The following is a 13,364-nucleotide window of genomic DNA, read 5'->3' on the forward strand; positions in this document are numbered from 1 at the left end:
GCAGTGTAGATGAAAACATAAAATTACAAAGCGATATTGATAGATTAGGTGAATGGGCAAAACTGGCAAATGGAATTCAATGCAGACAAATGTGAGGTCATCCACTTTGGATCAAAAAAGGATAGAACAGGGTGCTTTCTAAATGGTAAAAAGTTAAAAACAGTGGATGTCCAAAGGGACTCAGAGGTTCAGGTGCATAGATCATTGAAGTGTCACAAACAGGTGCAGAAAATAATAAGGCTAATGGAATGCTGGCCTTTATATCCAGAGGACGAGAGTACAAGGGGACAGAAGTTATGCTGCAGCGATACAAAACGCTGGTGAGACTGCACCTGGAGTACCGTGAGCAGTTCTGGGCACCGCACCTTCGGAAGGACATATTGGCCTTGGAGGGAGTGCAACGTAGGTTTACTTGAATGATACCTGGACTTCAAGGGTTAAGTTACGAGGAGAGATTACACAAATTGGGGTTGTATTCTCTGGATAGGGTGGATTGAGAGAACTATTTCCGCTGGTTGGGGATTCTAGGAGTAGGGGGCACAGTCTAAAAATTAGAGCCAGACCTTTCAGGAGCGAGATTAGAAAATATTTCTACACACAAAGGGTGCGAGAAGTTTGGAACTCTCTTCCGCAAACGGCAATTGATACCAGCTCAATTGCTAAATTTAAATCTGAGATAGATAGCTTTTTGGCAACCAAAGGTATTAAGGGATATGGGCCAAAGGCAGGTAAATGGAGTTTTGATCACAGATCAGCAGCCATGATCTTATCAAATGGCGGAGCAGGCTCTAGGGGCTGAATGGCTGACTCCTGTTCCTAGTATCCAAAAATCCAACGATCCGAGTTTTGAATATACTCGACGACTGAGCATCCGCAGGTTTTGAGGCTAAATAGTAAATATTGTTTCCTTTGGTTAGCATCATAATAACGAGCTGGCATACACTCCACCATCATCAATACATCAAAGGGATGTTAGATGACATTTTCTCTCAGGATTATTAGAACATGAATGTTTTAACACCATGGTGACGGCACCATAAACCAATGTCATTAATTAGTGACTATCTTATATTTATGGCCCCGAGCTTTGGACTCTCCCACAGGTGGAAACATCATATCTACATCTAATCTATCGAATCCAGTCATAATTTTAAAGATTTCTTATCAGGTCACCTCTCGGATTTCTCTTTCCAAGAGGAAAATTTCTATGATTCTGCAGCTGGTGGAAGAAACTGTATGTAAAATACCAGCAAAAAAAAAACTGGCGGAAGGGTCAAGAACCAGAGGGCATAGATTTAAGGTGATTGGCAAAAGAACCAAAGGTGACATGACAAAACTTTTTTGAACACAGCGAGTGGTTAGGATCTGGAATGCACTGGCCGAGGCAGATTCGGTGATGGCCTTGAAAAGGGAACTGGATAAGTACTTGAAAGGAAAACGTGTGCAGGGCTGTGGGGATAGGGTGGGCAAGTGGGAGGAGTTGGATTTCTCTTGCGTAGAGCCAGCATGGATTCGATGGGCCAAATGGCCTCTTTCAGTGCTGCAACCTTTCAATGATTCTATGAGCTCTCCGAATTTAAACTGTGGCTTGTGATATTACTCTGGCCCTGAAGGCAAAAGATTTGGACACTCCCATCAGGCACAAATTTCCACAAGTCCTGGACTGATTCCTGCTGTGGGCCTCCTTTAATAAATCTGGATTGTTTTGTTTTGAACTTTGTTCTATATATCGGCACTGACTCTGTTCCTCCAGCTACCAAGCGATGGAGATTTCTTTCCCCCCCATCCTCAATAATTGAACAGTAACTTCCCATGGCTACAAATTCATTTAAGGAATGACCGCAGGACAGTTAATTCTTAGTTTCCAACTTGTAACCATTCAATTGCATCCTGACATGAATTGAGATGCAGAACCCAGATTTGATACTGTAGGTAGGAGACACAATTGTCCAGTGTTCCTGTCAAAAGATATTTTGCAACAAATCATTGACCTTGACACACAAAGTATCTCCATGTTACCGTTCACTCATTCCTTAAATGTGTTTGTAGCCATGGGAAGTTACTGTTCAATTATTGGGAGGGGAGGGTGGAAGAAATGTACCTCACTTGTTTCCATGTTAGCTGATACTGTTCACTGTTCCCTTCCCTTCAAATCTGTCATCACCACTCTCAAAAGATCCACCCTTAACCTCTCTGTCCTTGTAAACTACCGCCCCATCTCCAACCTCCCGTTTTGTTCCAAAGACCTTGAACATGTTGCCATCTCCCAAATCCGTGCCCATCTTTCCCGCAACTCCATGTTTGAATCCCTCCAATCAGGTTTCCGTCCTTGCCACAGTGCTGAAACGGCCCTTATCAAAGTCACAAGTGACATCCTCTGTGACCGTGACGATGGTAATCTATCCCTCCTCATCCTTCTCGACCTGTCTGCAGCCTTTGACACAGTTGACCACACCATCCTCCTCCAACACCTCTCCTCCATCGTTCAGCTGGGTGGGACTCTGCTCACCTGGTCCATTCTTATCTATCCAGTCACAGCCAGAGAATCACCTGCAATGGCTTCCCTTTCCGCTCCTGCATCGTTACCTCTGGAGCTCCCCAAGGATCTATCCTTGGCCCCCACCGATTTCTCATCTACATGCTGTCCCTTGGTGACTTCATCTGAAAACATGATGTTAAATTCCACATGTATGCTGACGACACCCAGCTCTACCTCACCACCACCTCTCTCGACCCCTCCACTGTTTCTCATTTGTCACACTGCTTATCCGACTGGATGAGCAAAAATTTCCTCCAACTAAATATTGGGAAGAACGAAGCCGTTGTCTTTGGTCCCCGCTCCACCCCTCTCCCTGGCCGCTGTCTGAGGCTGAACCAGACTGTTCGCAACCTTGGTTTCCTATTTGACCCTGAGGTGAGCTTCCGACCGCATATCCGCTCCATCACCAAGACCGCCTACTTCCACCTCCGTAACATCACCTGTCTCCGGCCCGCCTCAGCTCATCTGCTGCTGAAGCCCTCATCTACGTCTTTGTTACCTCTAGACTCGACTATTCCAATGGTCTCCTCGCCAGGCTCCCATGTTCCACCCTCCATAAACTTCAGCTCATCCAAAACTCTGCTGCCTGTATCCTAACTCACAAGTCCCATTCTCCCATCACCCCTGTGCTCGCTGACCTACATTGGCACCCGGTCCAGGAACGCCTCAATTTTAAAATTCTCATCCTTGTTTTCAAATCCCCCCATGGCCTCACCCCTCCCTGTCTCTGTAACCTCCTCCAGCCCTACAACCCTCCGAGATCTCTGCACTCCTCCAATTCTTGCCTCTTGTGCATTCTCGATTTTCTTCGCTCCACCATTGGTGGCCGTGCCTTCAGCTGCCTCGGCCCTCAGCTCTGGAATTCCCTCCCTAAACTTCTTCGCCTCTCTGCCTCTCTCTCCTCCTTTAACACACTCCTTAAAACCTACCTCTTTGACCAAGCTTTTGGTCACTTGTCCGAGTATCTCCTTATGTGGCTCCGTGTCAAATTTTGTCTGATAATCGCTCGTGTGAAGCGCCTTGGGACGTTTGACTACATTAAAGGCTCTATATAAATGCAAGTTATTGTTGTTGTTGGTTTAATGCCTCATTTAAAATAGCAGAGGGAGAAATTTGGAGCCAGTGTGTTAAGCCATCCTACGTTAACTTTGCTGACTGTAAATTCTACTCTTATATAATCAGAGATAGTTCAGTGAATTGAGATTGAACAGTTTGTAGCTCGAGCAACATTTCCTAGAAAAGAAGCATTATCTAATCAACGAGGATATCCAGAGGTAATGATTCACATTCCCTTAGGGAAGAGCGACCATAACATGATAGAATTCTCATTAAGGTGGAGAGTGAAGTAGTTGAATCCGAAACTAGGGTCCTGAATCTAAATAAAGGATATGAAAGTATGAGGTGCGAGTTGGCTATGATAGATTGGGGAACTTTACTAAAAGGGATGACGGTGGATAGGCAATGGCTAATATTTAAAGAACGTGTGCAGGAATTACAACAATTATTCATTCCTGTCTGGTGCAAAAATAAAACAGGAAAGGTGACTCAACCGTGGCTTACAAAAGAAATTAGGGATAATATTAGATCCAAAGAGAAGACATATAAAATTGCCAGAAAAAGCGGCAAGCCTCAGGCTTGGGAGCAGTTCAGAATTCGCAGAGGAGGACAAAGAGATTGATTAAGAGGGGAAAAATAGATTATGAGCAGGGAACATAAAAACTGACTGTAAAAGCTTCTGTAAATATGTCAAAAGAAAAAGATTAGTGAAGACAAATATAGGTCCCTTACAGTCAGAAATGGGGGAAATTATAATGGGGAACAAATAAATGGCAGAACAATTAAACACATACTTTGGTTCTGTCTTCACAAAGGAGGACACAAATAACCTCCCAGAAATGTTAGGGAACCAAGGGTCTCGTGAGAGGAACTGAAGGAAACCAGTATTAGTAAAAAAAAAGTGCTAGGGAAATTAATGGGGCTGAAGGCTGACAAATCCCCAGGGACTGAATCTACATCCCACAGTACTAAAGGAAGTGGCCCTGGAAATAGTGGATGCATTGGTGATCATCTTCCAAAATTCTATAGACTCTGGAACAGTTCCTACAGATTGGAGGGTGGCAAATGTAACCCCACTTTTAAAAAAGGAGGGAGAGAAAAAACAGGGAATTACAGACCAGTTAGCCTAACATCAGTAGTGGGGAAAATGCGAGAGTCTATTATTAAAGATGTGATAATAGAACACTTGGAGGGCTTTAACGAGATTGGACAAAGTCAGCATGGGTTTATGAAAGGGAAATCATACTTAACAAATCTACTGGAGTTTTTTTGAGGATGTAACTGGTAGAATAGATAGGGGAGAACCAGTGGATGTGCTGGCAGGCAGCGACTAGTGGGGTACCGCAGGGATCAGTGCTTGGGCCCCAGCTATTCACAATATAAATGATTTGGATGAGGGAACTAAATGTAACATTTCCAAGTTTGCAGACAAAACAAAGCTGGAGTGGAATGTGAGCTGTGAGGAGGATGCAGAGGCTCCAATGTGATTTAGACAAGTTGGGTGAGTGGGCAAGAACATGGCAGATGCAGTATAACGTGGATAAATGTGAGGTTATCCACTTTGGTTGTAAAAACAGAAAGGCAGATTATCCAAATGGTGATAGATTGGGAAAAGGGGAGGTGCAACGAGACCTGGGTGTCCTTGTACACCAGTCGCTGAAAGTGAGCATTCAGGTGCAGCAAGCAGTTCGGAAGGCGAATGGTATGTTGGCCTTCACTGCAAGAGGATTTGAGTACAGGAGCAGGGATGTCTTACTGCAGTTATACAGGGCCTTGGTGAGACCACATCTGGAGTATTGTGTGCAGTTTTGGTCTCCTTATCTGAGGAAGGATGTCCTTGCCATGGAGGGAGTGCGACGAAGGTTTACCAGACTGATTCCTGGGATGGCAGGACTGACGTATGAGGAGAGATTGGGTCGACTAGGCCTATATTCACTAGAGTTTAGAAGAATAAGAGGTGATCTCATCGAAACATATAAAATTCTAACAGGATGAGACAGACTAGATGCATGGAGGATGTTCCCGATGGCTGAGTAGTCCAGAACCAGGGGTCACAGTCTCAGGATACAGGGAATGCCATTTAGAACAGAGATGAGGAGAAATTTCTTCACTCAGAGGGTGGTGAACCTGTGGAATTCTCTACCACAGAAGGCAGTGGAGGCCAAGTCATCAGATGTATTCAAGAAGGAGATAGATATATTTCTTAATGCTAAAGGGATCAAGGGATATGGGGAAAAAGCGGGAACAGGGTACTGAGTTAGACGATCAGCCATGATCATTTTGAATGGTGGAGCAGGCCCGAAGGGCTGAATGGCCTGCTCTTGCTCTTATTTTCTATGTTTCTATAGGAAGGCTGTGAAAATAATTCAGCGAAGCTTTACTAAAGTGATGGTAGGAATGAAGTTTTCGTTATGAAGGCGTAAGAAATAGCAGCAGGATCGAGGAGCCTTAGGCCCCTCGAGCCTGCTCCGCCATTCAATACAATCATGGCTGATCTACCTCAACTCCACTTTCCCTCCCTATCCCCATAAATCCTTGATTTCCTTAGAGTCCAAAAATCTATCGATGTCAGTCTTGTGTACTCAACGACTGCATCCACAGCCCTCTGCGGCAGAGAATTCCAAACGTTCACAGCCCTCAGTGAAGAAAGTTTTCGTTATCTCGGTCCTAAATGACCAACCCCTCATCTTGAGACTATGACCCCTCGTTCTGGACTGACCAGCCAGGGGAAACAGCCTCTCAGCATCTAAGAATTTTATACGTTTCAATGAGATCACCTCTCTTTCGAAACTCCACAGAGTATCGGCCGATTCTACTTAATCTCTCCTCATGGGACAACCCTCTCATCCCAGGAATCAATCTAGTGAACCTTTGTTGCTCCCCCTCAAAGGCAAGTATATCCTTAGGCAAGATTTCAGAAAGTGGGGAATGGGGGGGGGGAGGAGATTTTTAAGATGAGGAAAGGTTTCGAGTAAACAGTAATCGTGTTTCCTTGGATTGGCAAATTATAGTGACCAGCGGGCATATACTCCACGATTATTAATGAACCAAAGGGATGTTAGACGACATTTTTTCACACGGTTCTTAGAACATTGAATGTTCTAACACAATGTGACAGAGGCAGAAACTAATGTCATTAACGAGTGACTATCTTATATTTATGGCCCCTATCTTTGGACTCTCCCATAAGTGGAAACATCTACGTCCACCCGATCGAATCCAGTCATAATTTTAAAGATCTATCATCAGGTCACCTCTCAGTTTTCTCTTTCCGAGAGAAAATTTATATGGTTCTGCAGCTGGTGTAAGGAGCTGTGTGTAAAACACCAGCAAATGTGAGCTCTCTAAATTTCACCCTAATTTAACGTCATACTTGTAATGGTAGATTGTGCACAGTGATTGCTTGGCTATTTATAGAATTATTGCTACAGGACTTTATCCTCAATTATGAGTCCCATAAACCATGTCATAATTTCTCAGTTGCTGGGAGAGTATGCTGCTCCAGACAGGTGATCTTTTTCATTAAAGACTTTGGTCTGAGTTGGGGGGGGAAATTGTACTTGGGGTTGGGTTTCTTGAAGGGAGTTGGATGCCAACAGGGGCCAGGGTGGAATTAAAAATTGGCAATTTTTGGCATCTTACATTCAAGGAGGGTGAGAATTGCAACACTGAGAGCAGGTACAGGTTATCCAGGAAAAGTGTGAAGAACAGGAGGGAAGAAAAATTCAAAGCACGCAGGATCCTACTAATATGGGAAAGTAACTTTTAAATTTCCTCCTCTCTTAGAGCCCCTGCAGTTCTTTGAAGAGCAAGACGATCTCTCATTGGAACTGTTTGCTCAGGAGGTTAAACACTTGGTCATCACCTCATGAGCTGGTTGTGGAACTGCAAAAAGCAAAAGATATCCTTTTAGAACAGCCTGCTGGTCCCATTTGGTAGAGAGGAGCGGTGGTGGGGGTAGGAGGGTGCAGTCCAAAAGATTATCTTGATAGTGAGAATGACTTAATCCATTCCAGCTTTTGACTAGCACACTACCGCTGTTTCCGATGACAGTGAGCTATTCCACATCGCAGCAGGGCAAGAGGGAGTCTCGTTACAACTATGAGAAACAGCATTTTACAAACGTTTGATCCAGAGATGGGAAGACAGCCCCGTCAGGAAAAAGGCTGTCCACTCGCTCTCTGCAGAACAAGCAGTTTCTTCAGAGCTTCCTGTTTGTGCAAGAAAATGGCTCAGGCCACATTCCCTTTGGGAAAAATAGACAGTCCTGTATTAGGTAAATGGCGCTGACCAGTTGTCATTCCCATAGGTATCCACTACAAAGACGCCACTTAAAACATATTAAGCACACTAGCTATTTTGGGCAGTTCAGTCAGCTTTTCGCACCTCGTTAAGGTGCAGTTACCTTCGTGATGTTGATGTGTCTATAACTAAGTCCTATGATGATTTCTGGGACGGAGCAGGCGTCCCCGCTGTCTCGAGTCCCACCCCGCCCCCCCCGACCCCGGAGCATCGAGAACTGTTGCAAGCCTTTCTTTGCCGGCTTGTTGAGCTCCTCGTTGTGGGGGGGCCGGGGGGAGATGATGCGTGACAACTTGTTGCCCGTCCCTTCCAGAATCTCGGCCGCCAGGTACCCGAGGATCCCGGCCCCGACACTTTCACATGGCCTTTACTTTCGGAAGGAGGAGAGTACTCTTTTTGCACCACAGCACAAATGGGTATCTGCTTATAACATGCTGTGCGTGGACACATTAAGATAAAGCAGCCAGCAAGGGATTCAGACAAAACTAGTGTTATTCTAACAAGTGGTGTAAAAATAAAGCACACTTTTAAAATTTCTCGGTTACACCGTTCACCACGTACAGCGGGCACATCGAGTTAACAGCAATGCACCAAACGCTTTTAGCGGTCGGGACTGCACTGGTGGATCTCCTGTGGCGCTGCTGATGAGGACCTGGAGGATACAACTTCAGAATCAATGGGTGGGTGAGAAAGCAAAATGACCAGTGCAAGGATTTGGAAAAAAGTGTTGAAATGCTTTTATTTCCTGGGAAAGTGAATTCATTCATGATCCTTTCTGCATGATGAACAGTACGGGTGTGGCAGATGCACCCGACCTGAAACCTTTTATATTTGACAGTCAGCATTTGTGTAAAATTCAATCGCAGTGATCAAAATTGGTTTTGGTCTCTTCCAACTAAACCGTGTGAGGCTGAGACACCAAATGGTTCGATCCGCTCTCACAAAAAAACCTGCAAAGTCCATTTGTAAAAAAAAATAGTTCAGGTATGTTGTGCCAGTTGGTGTGTGGAACTCACGTCCTGTATTCACAGAAGCTTTGGGTGCGAACATGTACGGCCGTCACAGTTCAGAATGGTCCTCTGTCTTGGCCTGTTCTTTACTCTGCGATTCAGGGTTTGCGTTCACATGAAGTTTCATGTTTGCGTACTCAAATTCCTCTGCCAACTGCTCCAGGGGCGGTCGCCCGAATAGGAGGTTTCGCATTGCGTACCCAGTCATGAGGATGCTTTGGCGGGGGAAAGAGAGAATGGTTTTGGAAATTTCTGTTAGTACACAAGGGCATAGCAACATTAACAAAACAAAGGATTGTCTCATGCCCAAACTAACGGCACCATCGACCCGTTGGCAGAACTGCACGAAACACTCACCTCCTTCGGAAGACGAAATACTTTCTTTGCGTGAATCGGACAAATCTCTCCACCATTGTCACGTTTTTCCTCCTCTCATACTCCTCTTGCCTCTTCTGCCTGCGTACGAAAGCCGCCAGCGTGGGGTCAGTGATGTTGATGTTCTCGGTGGTTCCGTTCAACACGGTCTGCAGCTCAGGCGAGATGTCTTCGGTTTCTGAAGGCAACCACAGAGAGTCAATTGCAATCGACAAAATGCTCACTCTTTTACTCCTGGAAACTTCCGGGAAGTTTCACTGATTTAAAAAAAATCGGGGGGGGGGGGGGGGAATTAAAATATTGAACGCTAGAATATGTTAATGCTGCTGGGGAGCAGTATCATTCTTTTGGTGGATTTCTTTCTAAGTTACGATTCTCCCACCCAAGTGACCATTCTTTACGTGTGGGCTGAGATGGTGCATTTTGGCCAAGTGTTTGACTGTGGGAACATAGGATCAGGAGCGGGCACCCTGGCTGTGTTTTTTTAAAAATCCTTCCTATCCCAAGGGTGCTGGGATCAACTGCAGCCTGCGATAGACACTGCCCTCAGTTAAATTGTGGGGTCCCAAGGCAGGTTTCGCCAGAAAGGAGTTTACTCTGTACGCACCTGTTCCGTTCTTAATCTTCTCCTGAAGCTCCACCAAACGAGTGTAATTCTGTTCAAACTGCACCAGTGTGGTGTTCACATAGATGTACATGTAACACGAGGGTACCTCTGACGTGGTGTACACATAGTGATAGTCACCAGCCGGCAGCTGCAACACAAAAATAAGATCCTTTCCGTTATTCCACATTTCTCCCCTTCACACGAACAGGAACCCTGGCCAATTGAGCCCACCACCCCCAGCCCTGGCGCACCAACAATAGTTGCAGCATTCAGAGCTGACCCAGCACAGATGAGGGATCGAGCTGGGATCTTCCTGCTCAGTCCCGCAGTGGGTGGTGCAATTTCCCACTGAGCCAAAAAGGAAACTACTGCAGGTATTTGGAGGGGGCGAAGGGAGAGAAGTTAAAATTAGACACAGGCTAACACGTTGGTACACTGGGCCTTCACGTCTGATCGTTAATGACTGGGGCAAGTATTTGTATCCACGATTGTACACATCCGGAGTAGACTCACTGAAGCCAGGAGGCAGTCAGTGGGCCTGCACTCCATCCAGTTACACAGTCAATTTAATATAGACCATAAGAGATAGGAGCAGGAGTCGGCCATTTGGCCCTTCGAGCCTGCTCCGCCATTTAATGAGATCATGGCTGATCTGATTTTTACCTCAACTCCACTTTCCCGCTTTTTCCCCATATCCTTTGACTCCCTTGCTGATCAAAAATTTGAATACATTCAAGGCTGAGTTCGACAATGACTCAGCCTCCACAGCTTTTTGGGGTAAAGAATTCCAAAGATTCATTCCCCTCTGGGAGCAGAAATTCCTCCTCATTTCCATCTTAAACGGGCGACCCCTTATTCTGAGACCATGCCCCCTAGTTTTAGATTCCCGCTTGAGGGGTAACATCCTCTCAGCATCCACCCTATCGAGTCTCCTCAGAATCTTATATGTTTCAATAAGATCTTCTCTCATTCTTCTGAATTCCAAATGAGTATGGACCCAACCTGTTCAATCTTTCCTCATCAGACAACCCTTCCATACCCGGAATCAACCTGGTGAACCTTCTCTTGACTGCCTCCGATGCAAGTATACCCTTCCTTAATTAAGGGCACCAGAACTGTATGAAGTACTCCAGGTGTGGTCTCACCAGCACCCTGTACAGTTGGAGCATGACTTCCCTGCTTTTTTCCTCCATCCCCCTAGAAATAAAGGCCAATATTCCGTTTGCCTTCTGGATTACCTGCTGCACCTGCATGTTGACTTTTTGTGTTTCATGTATGAGGACACCCAGATCCCTCTGTACCGCAGCATTTTGTAGTATTTCTCCATTCAAATAATATTTTGCTTTTTTGTTTTTCCTCCTTAAGTGGATGATTTCACATTTTCCCACATTACCCATATAGAGCGGCGGGAAACAGCGAGAGCGTGGTTAAAAACAGCGCAGAGCGAGAGCTCACCAGAGCGGCGGGAAACAGTGAGAGCGGAGCGGGGATAAAAACAGCGCAGAGCGAGAGCAGACCAGAGCGGCGGGAAACAGTGAGAGCGGAGCGTGGTTAAAAACAGCGCAGAGCGAGAGCTCACCAGAGCGGCGGGAAACAGTGAGAGCGGAGCGGGGATAAAAACAGCGCAGAGCGAGAGCAGACCAGAGCGGCGGGAAACAGTGAGAGCGGAGCGGGGATAAAAACAGCGCAGAGCGAGAGCTCACCAGAGCGGCGGGAAACAGCGAGAGCGGAGCGGGGATAAAAACAGCGCGGAGCGGGGATAAAAACAGCGCAGAGCGAGAGCGGACCAGAGCGGCGGGAAACAGCGAGAGCGGAGCGGGGATAAAAACAGCGCAGAGCGAGAGCGGACCAGAGCGGCGGGAAACAGCGAGAGCGGAGCGGGGATAAAAACAGCGCAGAGCGAGAGCGGACCAGAGCGGCGGGAAACAGCGAGAGCGGAGCGGGGATAAAAACAGCGCAGAGCGAGAGCTCACCAGAGCGGCGGGAAACAGCGAGAGCGGAGCGGGGATAAAAACAGCACAGAGCGAGAGCTCACCAGAGCGGCGGGAAACAGTGAGAGCGGAGCGTGGTTAAAAACAGCGCAGAGCGAGAGCTCACCAGAGCGGCGGGAAACAGTGAGAGCGGAGCGGGGATAAAAACAGCGCAGAGCGAGAGCTCACCAGAGCGGCGGGAAACAGCGAGAGCGGAGCGGGGATACAAACAGCGCAGAGCGAGAGCGGACCAGAGCGAAGGGAAACAGTGAGAGCGGAGCGGGGACAAAAACAGCGCAGAGCGAGAGTGGACCAGAGCGGCGGGAAACAGTGAGAGCGGAGCGGGGACAAAAACAGCGCAGAGCGAGAGCGGACCAGAGCGGCGGGAAACAGCGAGAGCGGAGCGGGGATAAAAACAGCGCAGAGCGAGAGCTCACCAGAGCGGCGGGAAACAGCGAGAGCGGAGCGGGGATAAAAACAGCGCAGAGCGAGAGCGGACCAGAGCGGCGGGAAACAGCGAGAGCGGAGCGGGGATAAAAACAGCGCAGAGCGAGAGCGGACCAACCAGGTTCTGATCAAAAAAAATCAAAGAGTGACGTCACAGGTAAAGCAGGTGGGTGGTTGGTGGTGAGTATTTCTTTTTCTTAGAACTGTGGGCTAAGTTACAATAAAACCAGGTAACATAACCACATTTATAATTAACTAATTAAACTAAACTTAAGGTCTGCAGGTTTTATAGCAGGTAGTGTTTTTTTTTAGTGAACCTAGGTCCCTAGTATAGTTAACATTTTCTAATTTCAACGTAATTTAAAAGGGGTAACTGAGCTAAGGCAAGTCATGGCAGCAGACCTCGCACCCGTGATTTGCCCCTCCTGCAAGATGTGGGAAGTCATGGACACTGCCAGTGTCCCTGCCGACCATGTGTGCAGGAAGTGTGTCCACCTGCAGCTACTGACCGATCGTATCTCGGAGCTGGAGCTGCGGGTGGATTCACTGTGGAGCATCCGCGATGCAGAGAAACCCGTGGATAGCACGTTTAGCGAGTTGGTCACACCGCAGGTAAAGGGTGTACAGGCAGGAAGTGAATGGGTGACCACCAGGCAGAGTAAGAGGTGCAGGCAGGTAGTGCAGGGGTCCCCTGTGGCCACCCCCCTCTCAAACAGGTATACCGTTTTGGATGCTGTTGGGGAAGATGGCTCACGAGGGGAAGGTGACAGCGGCCAGGTTCATGGCACCGTGGCTGGCTCTGCTGCACAGGAGGGCAGGAAAAAGAGTGGCAGAGCTATAGTGATAGGGGACTCGATTGTAAGGAGAATAGACAGGTGTTTCTGCGGACGCAACCGAGCCTCCAGGATGGTATGTTGCCTCCCTGGTGCAAGGGTCAGGGATGTCTCGGAGCGGCTGCAGGACATTCTGGAGGGGGAGGGTGAACAGCCAGTTGTCGTGGTGCATATAGGTACCAACGATATAGGTAAAAAACGGGATGAGGTCCTACAAGCTGAATT

At 47.1% G+C, this 13,364-nt stretch overlaps 1 protein-coding gene across 1 annotated transcript in view; it reads right to left on the bottom strand.

Moving 5' to 3' along the window:
* Positions 1-8,610: 8,610 nt before the first annotated feature.
* Positions 8,611-13,364, bottom strand: part of ggcx (gamma-glutamyl carboxylase) — a 78,004-nt gene continuing 73,250 nt past the window's right edge. Inside the window, exons 14-16 of the mRNA XM_068001299.1 lie at positions 9,890-10,037; positions 9,265-9,460; positions 8,611-9,122 (exon numbers count right to left, since the gene is read on the bottom strand). Coding sequence (XP_067857400.1) covers positions 8,957-9,122; positions 9,265-9,460; positions 9,890-10,037 — 510 coding nt within the window. The 3' untranslated portion in view covers positions 8,611-8,956. The remainder of the gene's footprint in view (positions 9,123-9,264; positions 9,461-9,889; positions 10,038-13,364) is intronic.

This window comes from Heptranchias perlo, chromosome 20, assembly GCF_035084215.1.
Source record: "Heptranchias perlo isolate sHepPer1 chromosome 20, sHepPer1.hap1, whole genome shotgun sequence".
Lineage (NCBI taxonomy): Eukaryota > Metazoa > Chordata > Chondrichthyes > Hexanchiformes > Hexanchidae > Heptranchias > Heptranchias perlo.